This window comes from Amblyraja radiata, chromosome X (assembly GCF_010909765.2).
Source record: "Amblyraja radiata isolate CabotCenter1 chromosome X, sAmbRad1.1.pri, whole genome shotgun sequence".
In the NCBI taxonomy this organism is placed as follows: Eukaryota; Metazoa; Chordata; class Chondrichthyes; order Rajiformes; family Rajidae; genus Amblyraja; species Amblyraja radiata.
In genome coordinates, this window is record NC_045999.1 from 12,626,867 (window position 1) to 12,650,818 (window position 23,952).

The window sequence follows — 23,952 nt, forward strand, 5'->3', positions numbered from 1 at the left end:
AGTTAAATGAATTAGATGTGAAAAAGGTGATCATTTCATTACAGTTTCAGTTTAGGTTATTGTCACGTGAAAAGTTTTGGTTGCGTGCTATCCAGTCAGCAGAATGACAAAACATGATTACAATCGAGCCATTTACTACGTATAGACGCATGGTAAGGGAATAACGTTTAGTGCAAGGGAAAGCAAGTAAAGTCCAATCAAGGGTAGGAGTTTAAGATCATAGTTGAAGTAAGAACATTTGCTGGAGAAATAGAGATTTAAGAGCGCGGAGCAATTGCATGATGTGTTTGTAGATCTGCTTCTCTGGCTAGCACACAAATAGTTGCCTGCGTTGGGGGCGCCATCTTGAAAGCTAGCTGCAGTATTTCATATATTCTGCTTCACCTTCTGTGGTTGGGTAAGAACATATACTTGGGGAAGCAGCAATTGAACTCTCTTGAGCTGAAACATGACATACAATAAATGTCAACTGCAGATGCTGGTTTACACTGAAGATAAACACAAAATGGTGGTGCAACTCAGTAGGTCAGGCAGTATCTATGAAGAAAATGGAATAGGTGAAGATTGAGATCGAAACCCTTCTTCAGACTGAGAGTCAGGGGAGAGGGAAACTAGAGGTATGAAATGGTTCAGAACTGGCAGAGCTGGCACCGATGACCAAGGAAAGGTGGAGTCCACAATGCAAGGGGCTTATTCCACTGGATAAAACAGAACCTGTTTCTCCATCTATATTTTGTACAAAAGTACATTACATGCAAATGGTAGTTGTTATAGACTCCAAAAGGGAACTATTCCCTTTCCCTTCTCGTTGTAATCAACACTTCAGGTCATTAACAACTCTAGATTGATGATAAAGCAAATGGCAGCACTTTCAACTCACTTGCCTGAGAACATAATTAGTTTGTGGGCATTCAGCAAGGCAACTCCCTGGTGTTTCACACTGTCTTTAGCAAGTGCAATGCAAAGAGCTTTTTTGAAACACACAATGCCCCAATTAAAGTTACTATTTACAGTTCAAAGCAAAACCACTGGAACAGACGTAAGCACTGAGAATACCGTACACTGTTCAGGAAGCTTGGTACAGCATGGTATACTTTTAATTCTCGAAGCAGCAAAAAAAAAAAGGCTAATTTCTTTGTTTTTTTAGCTTGGTCAGAGACAAATCTTAATAAGCTCCATTGACACTATGGGCATTTTATCAGCATATTTTATGGGCGGCACAGTGGCGCAGCAGTAGAGTTACTGCCTTACAGCATCAGAGACCCGGATTAAATCCTGACTATGTGTGCTGTCTGTATGGAGTTTGTCCGTTCTCTCTGTGACCGCCTGGGCTTTCTCGGGGTGATCTGGTTTCCTCCCACACTCCAAAGAAGTACCAGGTTTATAGGTTATTTGCCTTCGGTAAAGATTGTAAATTGTACCGAATGTGTAGGATAATGCTCGAATACGGAGATTGCTGGTTGATGCGGACTTGGTGGGCTGTATCTCTAAACTAAACTGTCCATAACTTGAAATCTCCCAGCAAATATGCCTTTGAAGCAGTTTTGTATATTTATTATACCTTTTTTTTTTTTTAACTGAAATTCCTTAAACAAAATCATACATACAGGAAACTTCTTCAACAGCAGATAACATCTGCATTCAGAGAGCAAAACAACAATTTGCTGGAGGGCATAGCTGCCTGACCCGCTGAGTTCTTCCAGCAGCTCAGATTACAGCATCTGCAGCCACCCATGTCTCTACATTGAGAAGGGCTGTTTAACCAAGTTTGACAACACCAAAATAATCTGCTGCCTACCTGAAGTTTGGCATGATCTTCCAAATGACATAGAAGAGAGATTCAGGACAGAATGCGGTCTGGCTTCCTTGCCATAAGGCGCAGAGTGTTTTCCGGAATTCTTCTACTAATGAACTGCTTATTTAGCAATGAAAAAGAAAAGGGTGGAATATTAATAGCACAACCCAAGTACACTGATGAGAAGTATATGAAGGAACTGCAGATGCTGGTCTATATAGTAGACACAACGTGCTGGATTAACCTAGCAGGACAGGCAGCATCTCTGGAGAAAAGGAATGGGTGACGTTTCAGGTCGAGACCCTTCTCCAGACTGATGTCAGGGGAGGGGGTGGGACAAAGATAGAATGTAGTCGGAGACGGTAAGACTAGTGGGAGAACTGGGAAGGCGAGAGAAAGCAAGGGCTATCTGAAGTTAGAGAAGTCAGTGTTCATACCGCTGGGTTGTAAACTTCCCAAGCGAAATATGAGGCGCTGTTCCTCCAATTTGCGCTGGGCCTCACTCTGACAATGGAGGAGGCCCAGGACAGAAAGGTCAGATTGGGAATTGGGAGGGGGATTTGAAGTGCTGAGCCACCGGGAGATCAGGGAAGCCTTTGCTTGGTCTCGAAGATGTAGAGAAGTTGACACCTGGAACAGAAGATCGGCACAGACATTGTAGGCCAAATGGCCTGTTCTTGTGCTGTACTGTTCCATTGTCTAAAATGTCTACTTAGCTGCCTTCTGACAGGAATTCAATCCATCTGCTTTAAAGTCACAAACAATATATTAACTATGACAATATAATTTGGCAGATTCAATAAAAAGCAGCATTCTAATTTTTGGCATGGCCAATTTTTCACGTTTTGACATTGAAGTATTTCTTCCAAATACAGATTGCTTATATCTGTATACTTCGATGTTATGGTGCATGTGAGTTATAAAAAAGTAGTTACATACACACTGTTGTCGCCCTGGCTTCTGGTGTGATAGGTCCTTCTCCCTGCTGTTTTACCACTACGCAGTTCCACTGCTGGCAGCTCCTTGAAATAGCAGCAGAATTGCTGGATGTTACTGCAGATGGGGAAAAAAACACCAATTGGCACTTAGAATAGAGCTTTAAAAATGTTCAAGTATCTTTGCTGATTCATGCTCAAAAAACAAATAATCTGACCAATGAAGTATATAGATCAACAATAATCAAAAGTAGAAACAATACACTGGAAACACTCACATCCAGTAAGTTGTGTGGAAAGAAAAATGGTTAATGTTGCAAGTCAGACACCCAGTAATGTTAGCTGTTTCTCTCACTATAGACCAGCTGAATGTTTCCAGATTTTGCTTTTATTCACACAAACAAATAATTTTTGTTTAAATTTTGATCCAAATGCCCTAAGGGCTTTTCAGCAAATAGATACTTTTGAAATGTGACAGCTAATTTGCACCATGTCCTCACAAATAGCAAATCAAATAATCTTTTATTGATGGTGGATAATGAAATAAATGTTGGCCAAGATGTAGCAAGGTAAATGGTCATCTCATTGTGATTGTGTAATGGATCTTTTACACCCACATGGGTCAGCTAGCAGGGCCTCATTTAACATCCAATTGGGAAGGTGGCATATCACCATAGTGGACCACTTGCTCATCGATGTACTGGATTGCCTGCTCAGATACTCTCGGCATAATGCAATGTACGGTTCAAGTTGTGGTTAGCCAAGATAAGCAAATTAATAAGAGTCAGGTGCAACCAGTGGTCAAATGCTGGAAGGTTCAGCTCTCATCGGTGAGAAAGAGGAAACGGTAAAGGGCAGGTTCTCACTTACAATTAATCTTTTTAGTACGCACACATGATTCACAAGACCAAGAACCTTGGTCGGCATGGCGGTGGAGTTGCTGCCTTACAGCGCCAGAGACCCGGGTTCGATCCCAATTACAGGTGCTGTCTATACAAAGTTTGTATGTTCTCCCTGAGACCTGTGTGGGTTTTCCCCGGGTGCTCTGGTTTTCTTCCACACTCCAGACATACGTTTGTAGGCGGACTGGTTTGGTTAAATTGTAAATTTTTCTAGTGTGTAAAATAGTGTTAGTGTATGGGGTGATCACTGGTCGGCATGGACTCAGTAGGCAGAAGGGCCAGTTTCCACTCTGTAACTCTAAACTCAACTAAACCATGTTAGTCAGAGCCAGGATTTACCCAATCAGTAAAAAAATTAGTCTCTTAAATCAAAATACCCAATTTGCAAAGAAAATAATTGCAGATTCCATAAATCAGACAGAACTTGTAGACAGAAATAGAGTTAATATTTCAGGTCGACCACTTTACATTAGATCTGGCATTTCATGAACACTTATGTTTTGATGAAAGGTCATCAAATGTTTCATCCACAAGTATTGGCCAACGTTGAGCATTTCCAGTATTATCTGTGTTTAGATCAGATTTCAGCCATCTGCACCATTTGGCTCACAATGAACCTTGATTTAATCCCGCACATAAAAACCCACAAGATCAAATACGGAATATATCTACATTAAATCCAACACAACCACGCAAACCTGACCAGATTACATAGATTATCTACCCTAAATGTAAAATTAAGTTCATTGTTCATTTTTTCCTGCAGTACTTTAAATTCTAGCACCTTAAAAACATGTAGTTTTGCAAAAAAAAATAATGCATGGCATTAAATAAACATTCTGTACCTGCATTAACAATTACATTTAAAGGCAAAACACATTCCTTTTGCTCAGACATGTTTGTAGTAAAAACAAATTTTAAGTGCCATTTTTAAAATGAAAACTACAGAAACAGTAATGCTAATCAAAAATAAAGACAGCAATAATTATTATTTTATGTACTAAATATTAAAACCAAAAAGGCCTTTAACAATGTCACATTTTCAGGGTACCTATTGCTAGACAACTTGTTCCATCATACCCAAAAGCACATTTTTAATCCAAGACCAACAAATGCTCATCTATCTTCACCAACAATACCAATGTTTTTTTAATCTGGGTTTCACTTTACAATTAAGTGGACTTTAAATAATTAGATGGTGATAAAAGCATCCACTATATCAGTAATGATAAGTAGTTAAAATGATGCAGGTATATTTTAGGTGCCTCATTGCACTAATTTGAGAACATTTATCACCATATCATTCCTATGTCAATGTTAATGTTGCCACTCTAGCTTGTTCAAAAAAAATCCAGATCTAATGTGCATGCAGCATCAATAAATTACACATACTTGCAAAGTGTTCCCTATCTATGAAATGCAGTACAGAAAAAGCTTGCATGTAGAAAGACCAAGAACTCCTTTCCGTAATATTGTCCAGGGCCAGCTGTTCAAATGGAGATTACACAAACACTTTACCAGGATCGGACGAGGCTCATCTGTTTAGACCTACTGTCACCTCATCTTTAGTTACAAGAGGGAGGTATAATAGGAGACGGCAAAATGGTTAGGGAAGGACCCAAAAAAGCTTTTATTTTCTTATCGTTATCTAGAATTATCTAAAATTATGGGTCTTCCATACGAGGTGAGAGGGGAATCCTTCCTCGAGATGAGGAGGGAATCGAACCGTGGACGCTTTCAGGAAGGAGGGCTCAGATAGGGTAGATAGCAAGAAACTTCTTCCCATGCAAGAGGTGTCTTGGAACGGGTTCGTTTAAGAGTTTAATGGGGATCTCAGAAATAATCTTATCACTCAACGAGTGGCTGGAATATGCCCAAGTTGGCAGAAGGAGAGGCACTCATAATATTTAAAAAAACATCTGGACAACCATTTGCCTGGCCAAGGCAGAGTAGGCTGCAGATCAAGCGCTGGTAAATGGGATTCGTATAGACAGGTAGCGTTGTCACATAGACATGGTGAGTCAAAGTTCTGGGCAGTATGCCAACATTAAGAAGCCAATGCTAGAGATACTCTAGTTAAAATTCAAATCAAAAATAAGGAGGAAAATTACAGACCCTAAACAGCCAGTACCCCAGAACTCCATTAGGTTGAAGATAGACACAAAATGCTGGAGCAACTGGCCTGAATGGGTAGAGCTAGACTGGATGATCACTGCACCTGATAACCAAGACTAAGTAGACCCAAACTCCATATCCAAGGCCCACTTTCTTGCACACTGACAGCTTCTGGCAGCTTGCTGGCTGTGAAAGTATTTCCAAAACCTTCCCTAATGGCTACATTTAAAAACTATTCAAATAAAATTCAAACAATGCACTAATAGATATATTATATTCAAAATAATCAAAATATTGTCTTTAAAATTCAAAATAATGTAAAATTACAGGAATCTCAAACGCCAGCAGTACGTGTCATAAAGTAAAGAGCTAAAATCACAAAGGATGCAGTAGTAGGCGATGAAGCTCTTCTGTGTCCACTCCATCATTACATACCATCATTGTTGAGATTTTACCTCAGTGGCAGTTTCGTGCTCCCTTTAATGTCTGAAAGTTTATCAATCTTGAATATATTGATGGATTGAAGTTGCACTTCTCTTTTGGGTAGAGAATTCGGAAGATTCAGTTGATGCAATGCAAACCACCCCTTGTCAAGTGCAACATTGGCACTCCAAAAAGGAAAATAAAATTCCCCACTGCAAATGCCAGCAACCTCTTCCAGCTCAAAAATAAACTGTGGCAAAGGAACTGTTCAATGTTGGCAAGACAATGTTCACTGAAGCAATCAGTTGTTCCAAGAAAAATATTGGAACGTTTGAAAAATGTTGGATAAAACCCATTATTTGTAATGATTTTGCATGTGTAATTACTTTTTAAACTTTTCCTTGGTTTCCTTGTTTCTCATTCATCACAGTAGACCTCAGTAAAGCAGGATCTTAGATGTATATTTTGCCCTGCTGCAACAAAAAGCATCATCCATCAATGTAGAAATAAAGAACTGCAATGCTGGTTTATACCAAAGATAGACACAGAGTGCTGGAGTAACTCAGCAGGTCAGGCAGCGTTTCTGGAGGAAAGGATGGGTTATTGTTTTGGGCCGGTCCCTGCAGTTTCTGCCATTCATTCTGCAAAATTCCTGCAGTTTTTTTGCACTCACCAATAAAACCAACACCAAGGAGAACACTCAAGGGTCTACAGTTAACTTTCAAACCTTTTCAACTACTCATTTTAACCTCAATTAAATTGTAGCAATTTATAAAACATCACCCATCCTTTTCCTCCAGAGATGCTGCCTGACCTGCTGAGTTACTCCAGCACTTTGTGAAACATCACCTATCCATGTTCTCCAGAGATGCTGCCTGACCCGCTGAGTTACTCCAGCACTTAGTGTCCATCTTTGGTATTAACTTTCAATTGCAATCTGCAGTGACTCAGCCAATCGATAAAGTGCAATAATATCTGCGCTGTCAGTTACCTGAGGGACTGGAGGATGGCATTCATAAAACAAGTGTTCCCGAGATTGCGAAGCCCCGTAGCACAAATGGCAGAGGTTCCTCCCTGTTAAACAGTTGGATGATCTGTTAATTGGGTTATCCAGATAGCTAATGATGCTTAAACAGTTAAAGTCAAAGTACAGTCCCCTAGTAAAATCCAGTTACTACATGTTGAACAAGACCAAACCTTTTCCCAGATGTCAGAATATTGATTCTTTTAATATCCAGCCATAATTATGCAAAAGAGGAACACAAAGAAAAAATTGTGCATAACAAAGTTTCACGAGACCATCTTTTTTGCTACAGGAGAAAGTTAGCTATTAAAAAAGTTCCAATGGAGACTCCCTTCATTCCTTTAAAACATTATTTGTAAGTCATAAAGTCATGTGATAGGAGCAGAATTAGGCCATTCGGCCCATCAAGTCTACTCCGCCATTCAATCTTGGCTGATCTATCTCTCCCTCCTAACCCCATTCTCCCGCCTTCTCCCCATAACAGAGGTTAAGGGGAGAAGGCACCCGTACTAATGAAGAATCTATCTATCTCTGCCTTAAAATACACATTGACGGCCTCCACAGCCTTCTGTGGCGGAGAGTTCTACAGATTCACCACCCTCTGACTAAAGAAATTCCTCCTCATCTCCTTCCTAATGGAACATCCTTTCATTCGGAGGCTGACTAGCCCTAGACACTCCCACTAGTGGAAATATTCTCTATCCAAGCCTTTCACTATTCGGTACGTTTCAATGAGATTCCCCCCTCATTCTTCTAAACTCCAGCGAGTACAGGCCCAGCGCCGCCAAACGCTCTTGACTTGCTTTTGCTGACAACACAGTTCCTCCTTAGGAGGTCAAATGGCAAACTATCTTCACTGCTACATTTCCTATAACGCATAAATCAAGTGATAGCAAATAAACTCACCTAAAATTTGAATACTCGTAATTCCTTGTGGAATTATCACAAGTTTCCCAGCACGAATGCAGGACTAATTCCTGAGGTTCTTTTGCTCTTGCCAATAAACCCAACCGCCAAGAACACTACTTCAGGGTCTGCAGTTAGCTTTCAAACCTTTTCAACTACTCATTTTAACATAAATTACATTGTTGCAGATTTAAAAAAAATGTAGATAGAATACTTATACTTCAGAAACACCAAAGTCAGGATTATATACTCAGGCAAATTGATAGCATTAAATATCTATAAACAATCATGTGAAAACAGACACAAGCAAATTTGTACATGATAAATATAGTCTCTTGTCATGTATGCCTTAGAGTTTAGTTAAAAGGCACTGCGTACCCAATTATTTTTACTGAGCAAACAAAATGTGGAGAATGATTGGCACAAGAACAAATTGTCAAATGAATGTTCCAATTAATAAGAATGCCAAGCAATTATGGTCTGTACTTACATTAAGCTTCAAATACTTGCTGTTTATGGATGAACTTTCCATCAGCTTTCTTTTGCAGTGTCTGTCTGCTGAAAATGCTGAACTGTGGTGGAGAGAACATGTTAGAAACTGGATTACTTTCACCAGACACTACAGTATTTTCAACTCTGCCATTTATCAAAGGATATTTTGTGCTCAATATCACAGCTGGGTTCAAGGAGTTAATTATGCAACGAGTCATGCTGCACAAATAGACAAATTCCCACTGAAACACAGCAAGAAACTGGATGTGATCCATTGATTATATCTAATCAGGTACCAGAATTATTCATGCAACTATAGCATAAAGTCAAATGGTGGCCCAGAAATCTTGGTTAACAAAATCAGGCTAAAACACATTGTTCAAGATTTAGTGCAACGGGCCAAGCTCTTAATTCCTCAGTCAGATTGTTACATATCAGAGTTTCAAATCTAACAGATACATGATGCTAGAATATTTCCATCATCATGCTCAGCAAAATACAATATTTTATTTTTACATTTGTTTTTTAAACTTGAGTGGGGGGGGGGGGGTCAAAAGGGATAAATACCACATCTATACAATCTTGGCAAGAGTAAAGCAAGCAATTCTTGACATGGCGTCAAGAATAATCGGCTTCCTGAATCAGCAAGCAACCTAACTCCATTTGTCAATGGCCACTGCACTGGACAAAGCAAAAAACAAAAGAATTGATTCCCTCAGGGTTTAAAATAGAAGTTTCACAGTGAGACCATCACTAAGCTTTTCTTGTGTAGGAACAACCACAGATACTGGTTCACCCCACAGATAGACACAAAGTGCTGGAGTAACTCAGCGGGTCAGGCAGCATCTCTGGAGAAAGGGAATAGGTGACGTTTCGGGTCGAGAACTTTCATCAGACAGTAGTGAAGGGTCTCAACCTGAAACGTCACCTATTCCTTTTCTCTAGAGATGGTCCCTGACCCACTGAGTTACTCCAGTATTTTGTGTCTATCTAAGCTTCTGATTGGCAAAGTTGAGAAAAAAGGCATTGAGAATGTTGCAGAACAAAATAACAATGCTTCAAATTCAAGAGAATATTCGTGAAATAGGTTATTCTTTTATTTTTGTTTTATGTTTCAATATCCCATAATTTAAAATAAAGTTGAAGAATTACAGGATAAATGGGTAGTGCAGTTAAGCACAAACACTTAATTAATATGTTAGCAGACACCATAGCCAGAAAGTATGTCACACTAATATCAGATTTCAATTGTGCTATTACCAAGTAGGTTTCAAGCAATGTTTTCAAGTTAGATGGTGAGCTGGCAGTTCATATTTCTACCCATTGAAACTGTCTACTTTGCAGAGTATTTCCAGTATTCTCCCTTTTCAAGTTCAAGTCAAGTTCAAGTTACATTTATTTTCACATGCACCAATTGGTACTGTGAGATTTGAGTTACCACAGCCATACGAAAAAAACCACAATACACGATAGAGTTCAACATGAACATCCCCACACAGCGGATTCAACGTTCCCACTGTGAGGGAAGGCAAGAGAGTTCAGTCACCTTCCTCATTTGTTTAGATAAAGTGACACAGTTATAGTGAGGTAAAATACATAGCAGGAAACTGTCTGATTGTGATGAAAAGTATCCGATTAAATAAAAACCAGTGGCAATACATGCAATTTTTCAACGAGATGTAGGAATTCTTGGCTAAGAAATTATTTCTTGGCCACCACTCCTCCTATTCAAGGGGGTGGGTGATGAACTACCCTCCTAAAGCTGCAATGTGATAAAGGCAGTGCCACATTGTCGTCGGTAGGGAATTTGCAGGATTTGAGTCAAAGACTATGAAAGAATGGTAATATACTTCCAAGACAGGATGGCAATTTTGTTCAGAATTTGGCCCTTTTGGTCAGGATTCAAGATGGCGGCGACAGACACAGGTGAGGTAAGGACAGCTGGTTACATCCCGAGCTCTTGGGGATGCTCTGGGTGTTCCGAGGTCGGCTGTGGGAGGCCCCCTGGGCACGGAGTCAGGGTGGTGGCCGCGAGAGTCAAGGGACATGGATCGATGCGACTTGATTGAGGCGTTGGTGGAGCGGGCCCCGCTAGAGGATCTGCAGCAACCACGGACACGATTAGTTTGGGTGCTGCTACGTGTTCGAGCGCGCAGATCGGATGTAGCATGCAGCGGCACGGAGTAGCACCAACATCGCCAAACCAGGCCGACCTTGCGACTCTGACTCAGTGCTGCTGCAGAACATCGAGCATTTACGGTAAACTTAAGACTCCACATTGTTAACAACTTTGGACTTGAATCACTCATAATTACGCCAGAAACGTGCCAATTCTTGGGGGCTGTCTGTACAATCTACTATTCTTACACTTTTGTACTTAAACTATGATTATGCCTATGGATAGTAAGATTTGTACTGAACTATAAACATTGAATTTTACACAATACATTTTCCTGGAAGGTACAAGAGGTATTCGGGTAAATAAACACCCATCTATCATTTTACAAGGCATATGGCAGGCTCAGACACATTTGTTTCCAAATACCTTGGCTCTGACCTGTTCTTGTTGGAACAGTGTGTGCAGTTGGTCCATTTACATTCTGGTCAATGGTGACTTACAATTAGAAGAATTGCTCAATTTTGAATAAAACCATGCCAATCCCAACTCTTTCTCCCCTAATCACAGAACATAGAACAATGCAGCACACAAACAGGCACTTCTCGGCCTACAATGCCAATGGCGAACATGATGCCAACTCATCTGCCTGCACCTAATCGATATCCATCCATTTGTCCATCCAAAAGTCTCTTTAATACCACTATCATGCCTGCCTCAACTGTCACTCTCACCTTAAAACAATGTCCTCCAGTATTTGATTTTTCCACCCTGGGGAAGAAGGATCGGACTTTCTACCTGTCATTATTTTATATATTTCTATCAGGTTTCCCACAACCTCCAGTGTTCCAGGAATAACAATCTAAGTCTGTCCAACCAGTTCCCCTAGCTAATCCCCACTGATCCACACCTCATTCAGGTAAACCTCCTCCACACCCTTTCCAAAGCCTCCACATCCTTGCTGTAATGGGGTGACCAGAAGTGCACACAGAACTCCAAATGCACCTGACCAAAGTGCGAGAAAGCTGCATCCTGACGTACACTCGATGCCCCAACCTCTGAAGGCAAGCATGCCTTCATCACCACACAATCTACTTGTTTTGCCACTTACAGGGGTTATGCCCTGGGATCCCAAGATCCCTCTGCACATCAACACTGTTAAGGGTCATGCATTTAATTGTATGTTTTCCCCTTACATTCAACCTCACAAAGTGCAACAGCTCACACTTGCTATAATTAATCTCCATCCGCTGTTTCTGTCCATTTCTGCTGCTGATATATGCCACTGTATACTTTGACAGCCTTCCTCGCAATCCACGATCCCAGCAATCTTGGTGTTCTATCTGTAAACTTACTAACCAACACATCTATGTTGACACATCTATGTTAACTTATGTATATCACTAACACCAGAGGTCCCAGCACAGATCCCTGCAGTACACTGGTCCTCTGCCTTCTATCAGTAAGCCTGTTTTGAGTCCACATGATCGTCACTGTTAATCCCATCCATCTTAATCTTCTGGATCAACCTACCATGGAGATCTTTATCAAATGCCTTATTAAAATTCATGTAACTTCATCACCGCTAGAAACTCAATCTAGTAAGACATGACCTGCATGTACAAAAACATGATGACTGTCCCTGATTAACCCATTCTTTTCCAAATGGGAGGAAAAATCGATCCCGAAGAATCTTCTCCAATGGTGTCTCTCCCACTGATGTGAGGCTCACCAGCCTATAATTTCCCAGATTCTCTCCATTTTCCTTCTCAAATAAGAGGGTAACATCAGCTACTTTCCAATCCTCTGGGACCTCACCGGTGGCTAGAGAAGCTTAGTTTGGTGATATGGCATGGAAACATGCCTTTCGGCCCACCGAGTCCCCATTGACCAATGATCCCACATACACTAGTTTTATGTTATCCCTGTATTACATCCTAGGATGTGAAACCTACACCTTCCTTGAAGTTGGAGTTGCAGGTAGATGGGGTGGTCAAAAAGGCTTTTGCCACATTGGCTTTCATCAGTCAGAGTGGTCTCGACCTGAAACATCACCCATTCCTTCTCTCCAGAGATGCTGCATGTCCTGCTGAGTTACTCCAGCTTTTAGTGTCTGTGAGTATAGAAGTTGGGAGGTCATGTGGCAGTCGGGTATTGTGTTCAATTCTGGGCAGCATGTTACAGAAGAGGGTACAGAGTGGATGCACAGAGTCTCTTTGGGTAAGTAGGTAAATCAAGGATCAGAGGACATAGGTTTAGGGTGAAGGGAGAAAGATTTAATAGGAATCTGAGGGGTCGTTTTTTCACACAAAGGGTGGTGGGTGTATGGAACAAGCTACCAGAGGAGGTAGTTGAGGCAAGGGGTATCCCAACTTTTAAGAAACAGTTGGACAGGTACATAGACAAGGACAGGTTGAGGGATATGGGCCAAACTCAGGCAGGTAGGACCTTCCGAACCTTCTGAATTTTGTCGTCGGCAGGCCAGTACTCTGCATATCGCCAACGTGGACAATTTTACATTTTTTTCTAGCAAGCCAATTAATCAAGCCAATGAACCTACAAACCTTTGGAGTGTGGGGGGAAACCGGAGATCTCGGAGAAAACCCACGCAGATCACGGGGAGAACGTACAAACTCCATACAGACGGCACCCGTAGTCGGGATCGAACCTGGATCTCTGGTGCTGCATTTTGCTGTAAGGCAGCAACTCTACCGCTGTGCCTATGGGGGACTCGTGTAGCTGGGACATGTATGGGTAAGTTGGGCCAAAAGGTCTGTTTCTACACTGTATCACTCTATGATTCGATGACGTGCAATGTACAGAAGACAATTAACCTGCACATCTTTGGAATGTGGGAGGAAATCGGAGTACCCGAAGAAAAGGCGCTCCGTCACAGGGAGAACATACACACCTATACAGACAGCACCCATAAACAGGGTCGAACCCAGATCTCTGGCAGTGTAAGGTAGCCACTCGGCTGCCTTGAAATATTTCCGAAGCATTTTCTCTACCCAGCAACTTATGCCATGTGCTACAAGTAACCTCTCGCAATGAAATCTTAGTGACAAGATGCAAAGATCTTCATCAAGGCTCCTTCAATCTCGTCTCTTGCCCCTCTCAATAACCTGTGATAATTCAATCAGGTCCCTGGGATTTATCCACTTTAATGCTCTTCAAGAGCCCCCATCTCCTGCTTCTTAATCTGAAGCTATCCTTGATTTCTCCACACTGATCTCACTGTCTGCCAATTAATCTGGTGAAAACAGATGCAAAGTACTTATTCAGTAACTCACCTAAACTTCAAGACTCCAAGCACAAGGTCCCTCCTTTATCCTTCAACAGTCCTACCTTCTCCCTGGGGGAGAAGGGATGAGGTTACCCTCGTGTTTTTAAATGCAGGTATGAAAAGTTTGGGGATTTTCATTAATCCAACTCAAAGGTATTTTGTAATCCCCTTTTGGTTCTTCTAATTGTCCACTCGAGTTATTTCCTCCCCTCTTTACATTCCTGAAAGGCCCTGTCCGATTCCATCCTCTTAAACCTTACATGAGCTTCCTTCTTGCCAAACGTACTACGTCTTTCATCGTCAAAGGTTCCCTTACTTTGCCATCCTTATCCCTCCTCCTTACTGGAACATGCCAGTTATGAATATCAATCAACTGTATAAACCTCTCCTATATCAGATGTGGACTGACCCAATAACAACCCTGTGTACCCTCCCGAGCTCCAGCCTAATAACATTGTAGTTTGTCCTACTCCAATTTAGTACCTTCCTGCAGGCCCAGCCTTCTCCTTATTCAAAACAATCTTAAAACTTATGTTGTGATCACTCCCCCCCCCACCAAAATGTTCATCCACTGTAACACCGGTCACTTAGCCAAGCTCATTTCCCAACAGAAGGTCCTGTATGTTCCCTTCTCAGGTTGGACGATCCACATAATGTTTCAAGAAAACCCGTTGGATACACCTCAAATTCTAAGCCTTTGGCATGGAGCAAGTCCCAGTCAATATTAGGGAAACAAAGTCACCAAGAGATTTGCGTTACAACTAGTTTCAGTTGTAGTTTAAAAATTTAAAAAAACTGCAGATCTGCTGAAAAGCTAAAATAAAAATAGAAAATGAGGAAAGTAGATTAAGCAGCTTCTGTGGGAAGAGAAACAGGAAACATTTCAGGTCAAAGACCCTTCGTCAAGTAATTTCACGATCATGGAAGAATGAAGGGTGCATATGTTGCAATTGTAAAAACATTGATTATATGCCACTTGGAGTATTGCATATAGTTCTGGTTGCCACATTACAGGACGAATGAGGTAGTAATAGTGAAAGTGCAGAAGAGACTCACCAGGATGTCGCCAATAAATCAAAGCTGCAGTTACAAGGAAAGATTGGAAAGGCTGAGTTTCTTCTCAAGAAGAGAGACTGTCACAGAGGATAGTCAGAATCTTTTTCTCATGGCAGGAATGTCCAAAAATAGAGGGCACATGTTTCCAAGTGAGAGGAGAGAAATTTCAAAGATATCAGAGAGGTACATTTTTTCACACGAGTGTGGTGAATGTTTGGTACGAGCTGCCAGGGGTGGTAGTGGCGGCAGATACTAATACAACACTTAAAGGGTTGTAGATAGGCACTAGGATAGTAAAGTAAAGGGATACAGCCTAATGCAAGCAAATGGGACTAGTGTAGATGGGCATTGTTGTCAGCATGGACTTGATGGGCCATCGGCCCATTTCTCTGCTGCACACCTATGATCTTCTATCGCACCATTCAATTCTATCAAACAGATTATGTATACCATATGTTTACCAGGAGATTTTTAATCATTGTTATGTCTTGTAGAGTCAGTAGGTGGCATCCACATTTTAATGAGGTTGAAGGATTAAGGATTTGAAAATGAAATTTTGGATAAGGTACCATTGCAGTGATGCATCTTTTTTTTTTGCCTAAAGCCTGTAACTCAGAATTAAAATGACCGTTATCCATCAAGGCTTATAAATAGAAATGATCCAATGAAGGGTATGACATTTTATTCGCATTTTTCCTAGATATTTCTCACTTGGCCATAAATGGCGTAATAAAAATCAGGTCCACAAGTTTCCTCCCACATTTAAATATACTAAAAACAATCACTTCACCCTTTAAAAAGAAATTAACACTTTCATCAGACTCTATATAAATAGAAGGTTCTTCTCTCACGCAGATTATTTTTAAATCTAATCTTAGACATATGGGAAAACTATGTTGACAAAGCGAAGAGTGTTAAACTAAAACTCAGAAAGATAGTTAGCATTGCTGCAAATAAATGTCCACAAAAAGCAGTAAACACACAATAAATTAAGGCAAAGGATAAAGCTGAATCTAAACAATGCATATATATTGAGAAACCTCTTCCAAAACAATAGACGATTGAAAAGCTGAGTGCATCGTATAGGTAGGAGTGGAATCAGATCAAGGATATTCAGCAGGAACCTAACTTAACATTTGTCAAAGAGAAAATGTTTAGTTATTATTGAAGATATTGTTGCAGGGAATTTAGATTTTTTTTTAAAAACAAAGTAATGGCACAGTCGACATGGTTTTGTGAAGGAAATCATGTTTGAACAATCTATCAAAGCTTTTTGAAAGTAACGCGAGCTGAGGATAAAGTGAACATTGGTGGATGCACAATATTTAGATTTCCAGAAGGCATCCAAGATGCCATAACAAAGATTAGTGGAAAATGAAAATGAGTGATGTGGGAAATAACAATGCAATGGAAAGAATATTGGTTGTCTCAGAAAAAAGACAACCAACAGTGGGGCCATTTGCCAGTTGGCAAAATGTACTGAATGGTTTCCCACAAGTAACAACTGGGGCTCAACTGTTCACAATTTAGATGATTTAGATGAAGGCACCAAAGCCACAATTTCTAAATTACCGCATAAAGTGAAGACACAAAGGAATGTAAATTGTAAAAAATAACACAAAAAGGGGGATAAAGACAGTTGCAATAAATAGACACTGGTCTATCAAATGGTAGAGGCGAAAAAGTGAAAGTCTATTCTGGGCAGAAATATGAGCATATTATATCACTCTACTGAGAAGCAGAGAGATCTGTATTCAGTTTGCTCCGATGTACATAGATATAGACAAATAGGTGCAGGAGTAGGCTATTTGGCCCTTCGATGTCATCATGGCTGATCATCCAAAATCTGTACCCCATTCCTGCCTTCTTCCCATACCCCTTGATGTAGGTGCAGAAATTATGAAAGCTAATATATTACCAATTATTGCTTGAGTAATTAAAAATAAAAGTAGGGAGATTTTGCTTCAGATATATAGTTTACATGTGTGACTACAACTGGAGTACCGTGTACAGCGCAGGTCTAATTTAAGGATGTTAAAGCAGCGAAGGTTTACTGGACTGATGCCCCAAATATGTGCAAGTTGTTTCCGGAGGAAAAGATGGACAGGCAAGTTTTGTATCCACTGGTGTTTAGAAGGGAGTTAAGAAACTAGGTTAAAACAAGATTGTGAGGAGTCTTGACTGGGTGGGTATTAGGGAAAGAGGGGAAATAAATTTGTCACCCACTGTGACTTAACATCAGAACATCTGATGCCTTTTCATAACTATATTTTAGGCAGAGGGGTTGAGAAGTCAGACTGATAGGCAACGAATGGATCTATTTATTTATTTATTTATTTATTCCAAACAAGTAAAGACATTAAAGACATTAATAGTAACAAAATCGAAATTATCAAACAATTGGATATTACAATCAATATTTACAAAGCAATGAAAAGAACAAAAGCAAAGTTCCAATGTCCAACTCTGTGTCTGTACAAGCTCGAAAAGTAGTGAGAAGAAGAATAACTTGAAAGAGACATTAACATAAAAGGATTTAAACGTCCAAAGTCCAAGTAGACAAGTGCGAGGTCCAAAGGCAAGTAGCCAAAACACACAAAGGATGGCAAGATGGAATGCTGTAATTAAATACCCGTGGGAATTTGTATGCATTTTGTTTTAATGAATAGGGTTAGGGTGGGGTTTCTAATGGGAATAGGTGCCCATTTAATATATTTAAAGAAAAAAAAAAACCTAAGAAGGAAATATTGATAAAAACAGGGAGCAATAGTGGTGTGGTTTATCATTTTGATACAAGTTCTTAACATTCAGCTTTCAAGGCAAGTGAGAGTAGGAATTATGCTCAGCATGAATTTATTGTCATCTTCAAGCTTCAGAATCAACTTGGAATATAATGCTTTTCGAGAAAGAGTTACTGTAAAACCAAATTCAACAACCGAATAGACCATTACACACACTTGTTTTTGGTTTAAGGCACTGTAACCAGAAAGTTATGTCACACGACCACTATCATGAGCCAGGCGGTGCTCCAGTAGTGTTACAGATACATAGATGCTGCCAACTTGCTGAGCATTTCCAGCATTTTTAGTTTTTATTATAGGAAGAGTGAGACAGGGTCATCAAAGACAGGTAAAGCACATGGATGGACACTGGTAATTTGGAGAGGCATGTACAAAGATTGAAGGGATCGTTGGGAATCAGAGATGCACAAAATGAGGAAGAAAACTTTTTTAACAGCCAAATGTATATGAAATTATGTATAGTTAGGCGATGGGTGATTGAAACTTCAGATTCAGTGGCACAATCTCAACAGGATGGGCGTTAAGTGTTGGGGAGTTACCGATTTCTGGTAAAAAAAGGCATGGGTAAAATTGAAGTATTACTAAAACACAAATTAAATTATACAATTTTGTCAGAAATCATCAGCAAAATGTGAATTAGGGCATATTTGGTTCTATGTTGTTCTAATGAGATTGTAATGCATCAAACTAAAATACGAACATATTAAGGCAACAGTTATCAGCTTCCATCCTCCAGTGACAAAAACATATTTGACCTCATATGTACAAATATTGTGGATTCTCTACATTTCAAAGGATAATTCTCAGAAAAATTATAGATTTAAAAATCTTGCATCCACTCTAGCAGACACGTTATATTGCAAAAAGTTTACTCAATACTAGGAAAGTCCCATTTGTAACTCCTTTCCATCTTGGAAAATATGCAATTTACATTTTAACTATATTTTCCACCCAAAAAAAAATCTAACTGTTGATTGGGATGGAGCATTTGAGTTAAGAGGACAGACTGAATACACAGGGCTTCTTTTTCTTGGATTCCACACTGCTGAGCAAGGAAGGGCAGCTATAGGAGGGGTACAGAGGTTGAGTAAACAAAATTATTTGGGGAATAGATAAGTGTGGATAGCAAGAAACTTCTCCCCATGGCAGAAACGTAGGAGGTTAAAGGAATGAGGAAGATTTTTTTCCACCCAGAGGGTTTTTGGAATATGTAGCCCACTGCTTGAGATAAAAGTTGAGATTCTCACGATATTTGACTATCCAGATGAGCAGCTAAATTATCAAACCATAGAAGGGTACAGGCCAAGTGCTGGAAAATATTATTTTTCTTCACTTCCACATTACAACTCTTTAAAAACCTTTTGGACCAGACCCCATATCAGATCTGTCAAGGTTTTGCCAAAGTCCATGTAAAATGTATCAGTTGCACTGACTACATCAATACATTTTGCCACCTCTTCAAGAAAATTAAACTCTATTAATGTAAGCAGAAAACAATATAAAGCCAAAGATAGCAAAAAACTGCCAAAGGTAATTTGGGTCAATTTTCTTTGTTAAGAATTCTGATATATTACGTGCAAAACAATTTAACATGCGATTCCCATTTGATTTCCTAATATGAAACACAACACACATTTTAAGTATGACTAGCCGACAAGGGATGATGAATGTGAGGAACTGGCTGGAAATGTATCCGGACAAAAAACATTTCATATTGTACATGATAATTGGATTGGCACAAAGTTGAGAGTGACTGAGCATAGGTCAGGCCAAATCATCCTAACACATGTAAAGCATCGACAGATTTGTTCTGCTAGTTTCAAATGGATTATTCAAACAAAAATCAAAAAAACACACTATGTAGAAGAGCTTGACAACAAAGCAATATAAGGGAGTGCAACTAATAAAACTCATCATGCTTTAGAGCAGCCACTTCCCCCTGTGACGTGTCCAGAAAAGAGAGCGTTCATTGCCGGGTAATGTCAGGAAATAATTCTGTAAACAAAGGGACAGTGCAAATCTGAAATGTCCCCTCAAGTCAAAATACTTGCTGTTGAGTAGGGAAGCCATAGGATATGAAGCAGCAAATGATTAACAGGGTGAGGCACATATTAGCAATTATCCAATTCATTAGCACCAAATGATTGACAAAACTGAATGAACTATGGTCTACCCTACCTTAAACTCAATAATTTTTACAAATTAATATCTGGAGTTCCACTGCTCTATAGTAAATATGTTTACGCGACATATTAAATGCAAACTATCAAGTCAAATGGGTTACAAATGTGCACCTTACAAAGATGCAAATATTAGCCCAACTGTATTATATTCACCACAATCGCAAAGCAGCCACCATTTGGAGTCAATTGTAACCAGCAAAATAGGATCCACAGAAGCCAAATTCACATCTTGCTACAACAGCAGCAGGAGACATGAAATGTTTATGGGTGCTATGATCAGATACAAGCTCATCAAAATATTATCAACTTTCTATTGTGAATCAACGTGAATCAGCCCCAACTTTTTGTTGAAGAATTTTCACACATTTCTGCAGATGTTAAAAATCTGAAATTTAAAATAAAATGCTGGAAATTGTCAGTTTCAGCAGCATTCTGAGCAACAGTTATAAAGCAGTTATTATCTCTGATGAATTACTTTGAAAGAACCATTGAGTATTTCCAGCATTTTGTTTTTATTATTTCAATTACTTGAAGGTGAGATGACAAAAAGGGGAAGGGCTCCATCACTCGGCTGGGAAGATTAAAGTATTTGCTATATTTATGCTGTAATTGTCAGTGCCCAGTTAGTATAATTCTAACACAGCCACGACATATGCTTCAGGTAAACGTATCCTGCTCAGTGCTTGGATTTTTTGTCTAACACAAAGAGCACAAATTCATTCTGAGCTGCTTGGCTGGAAGCTGTTCAACCATTGATCTTGCTTTCACACAGATAATAAAGGCCACCAACCTGAAGAGACAAATGACACTGCAGGCACACGGTAAAGATCATTAAAGACATTTGGTTAATTCTCAAGCCTGAAACAAGTAGCTCTGTATAGAATGAAAATGAAAAACAGACGCTGGAAATCTAAAATTAAAAAAAACTGCAGGAAATACTCAGGTCAGGCTGAATGTGAAGGTGACGTTGGGAGAGAAATGTGGTTAATGATTCAGGTTGAAGACCCTTTGTCAGAACTGGGAAGGAGAAATACAAAAAACATGAGTAGCAGGGTGCAGGGGTGGGGGGCAAGGGGTGGCTTTGATAGGGTAAATTAAGCTGGCCAAGGGGACATGCAATAAACAAGGTTACCTCATCAATGAGTGAATGGGAGCAGTTTCACAGAGTGAAAACATAGACAGAAGGATACACGTTGTGAAATACAGAGCAGAGCAGCAAAGACAATATGTCCAGAGAGTAAAAAAAGGTAGTATCCCAAGTTGTGGTTTTCTGTTCAACTAATATGCAGCTTAGAGTTGAGATTCAATAAATCACAACATCAGAATTATTATGACACTAGAGTGTCCATATCAACTTTAAAAACAGTCGTACGTTAGCAGCAAACAGGAGTCCTAATCCTTTGCCTTTCCTTCCAATACCTATCTAATTCCCTTTCAAAAGAAGACAAAGTGATGGTGCAACAGTTCGTCAGGCAGCATCTTTGGAGAACACTGATAGTTGACTTTTCAGGTTGGGACTCTTCAAACTGATTCATAGAAACATAGAAAATAGGTGCAGGAGTAGGCCATTCGGCCCTTCGAGCCTGCACCGCCATTCAATATGATCATGGCTGATCATCCAACTCAGTATCCTGTACCTGCCTTCTCTCCATACCCCCTGACCCCTTTAGCCACAAGGGCCACATCTAACTCCCTCTTAAATATAGCCAATGAACTGGCCTCAACTACCTTCTGTGGCAGAGAGTTCCAGAGATTTACAACTCTCTGTGTGAAAAGTGTTTTTCTCATCTCGGTCCTAAAGGATTTCCCCTTTATCCTTAAACTGTGACCCCTTGTCCTGGACTTCCCCAACATTGGGAACAATCTTCCTGCATCTAGCCTGTCCAACCCCTTAAGAATTTTGTAAGTTTCTATAAGATCCCCCCTCAATCTTCTAAATTCTAGCGAGTACAAGCCAAGTCTATCCAGTCTTTCTTCATATGAAAGTCCTGACATCCCAGGAATCAGTCTGGTGAACCTTCTCTGTACTCCCTCTATGGCAAGAATGGCTTTCCTCAGATTTGGAGACCAAAACTATACACAATACTCCAGGTGTGGTCTCACCAATACCCTGTACAACTGCAGTAGAACCTCCCTGCTCCTATACTCAAATCCTTTTGCTATGAATGCTAACATACCATTTGCTTTCTTCACTGCCTGCTGCACCTGCATGCCTACTTTCAATGACTGGTGTACCATGACACCCAGGTCTCGTTGCATCTCCCCTTTTACCAGTAACCTTTTAATTGATGCTTGGTTTGGACTTTGCCAGGACCACTCAGCTCAAGGGAGTCTACATAAGGTCTTGGTCTACACGTGGATAAAGAAGCCGATTTCTCGAGATAAGACAAGAATGCCAAGTCCAGCAACCAAGAATCCTATGATCCAAGTATCAAGTCAAAGGAAATCACCTGAAAAATCTATGATAGCCAAAAAAAAAAGCTGGAGTAACACAGCGGGTCAGACAGCATCTCTGGAGAACAATATTCGGTGACGTTTTGGTTAGAGACTCTTCTTCAGACTGCAAGTCAGGGGAAAGGGAGACACATTTCCCTTTCACCTGACTCTCAGTCTGAAGAAGGGTCTTGACCGAAACATCACCTATTCCTTTTCTGCAGAGATGCTGTCTGACCCGTTGAGTTACTCGAGTTTTTTGTGCATATCTTCGGTTTAAACCAGCATCTGCAGTTCCTTCCTACGCAACTGAAAAATCTACTCTGGCTGAACCATTCCTGGTTAAGAAAACAGTTGAGATCGTTTATCTCAGACCCTGAACATTGCTGTTGACAGTTTTCAGGACCATAACCGAGAGACAGCCATCTTCAACTGCTTCATCAATAATCTTTCATCATTTTATAAACAGGGACACTGCTGGTGACAAGACATCGTTCAATTCCATTCACAACAGCAAAGATAACAAAGCAGCTCACACCCAATATTACAATCACACACATTATTCAGTGAAGGCACATTTGCATCAAACCATTTTGACAGGCAAATATTATCACCAAGATTCTTGTCAACTACCTATAACTTTCAAATACATTAACACTGCCACATCCTACACCAACTTCCTGGAGGTCTCCGCCCAGCAGAAACTTAATTGACTCAGTCACATACAAAAACGTCTAGAACAAAGGGCAATTTGGAAATCTGCAACAAATGATTCGCCCAAACTCTCCAAAGCCTTTCCACCATCTACGAAGGCATGTCAAGAGAATTATTGTGCAGTCTTCATTAACACAACTCTAGGCCAGAACAAAGCAGCAGACTTGACTGCACTTCACACATTACACTACACATCCACCAATAATACACTATCGGCACAAGGAACTGCAGATGCTGCATAAATCTTGGCTGCAGTGGTTATTGGTAAAACACAATACAATTATTCGACCAGCCTACTTTACAGCATAAATCTATTATTATAAATCTATCCGGGTTTGATCCTGATTACGGGTGCTGTATTCCCTGTGAAGGCGTGGGCTTTCTCCGGGTGCTCCAGTTTCCACCCACATCCCAAAGATATGGAGGTTTGTAAAAATAGAAACATAGAAAATGGGTGCAGGAGGAGGCCATTTGGCCCTTCGAGCCTGCATCGCCAAGTTCAAGTGTTCAAGTTCAAGTGATTTTATTGTCATGTGTCCCTGTATAGGACAATGAAATTCTTGCTTAGCTTAAGCACACAGAAAATAGTAGGCATTTACTACAAAACAGATAAATGTGTCCATATACCATGATATAAATATATACACACATGAATAAATAAACTGGTAAAGTGCAAATAACAGAAAGTGGTTATTAATAATCAGAGTTTTGTCCGAGCCAGGTTTAATAGCCTGATGGCTGTGGGGAAGTAGCTATTCCTGAACCTGGTTG

The 23,952-nt window shown here is 40.2% G+C and overlaps 1 protein-coding gene across 4 annotated transcripts in view; it reads right to left on the reverse strand.

The window, feature by feature from the left end:
* usp3 (ubiquitin specific peptidase 3) overlaps positions 1-23,952 on the reverse strand; it is an 87,206-nt gene that overhangs the window by 23,944 nt on the left and 39,310 nt on the right. For 2 of the 4 annotated variants that reach the window (XM_033014975.1, XM_033014979.1), the window contains 4 exons: positions 8,591-8,672; positions 7,162-7,244; positions 2,735-2,848; positions 1,799-1,915 (listed from right to left, as the gene is read on the reverse strand). In XM_033014975.1, coding sequence (XP_032870866.1) covers positions 1,799-1,915; positions 2,735-2,848; positions 7,162-7,244; positions 8,591-8,672 — 396 coding nt within the window. The remainder of the gene's footprint in view (positions 1-1,798; positions 1,916-2,734; positions 2,849-7,161; positions 7,245-8,590; positions 8,673-23,952) is intronic. The other 2 variants (XM_033014976.1, XM_033014978.1) reach the window with 2 other exon arrangements.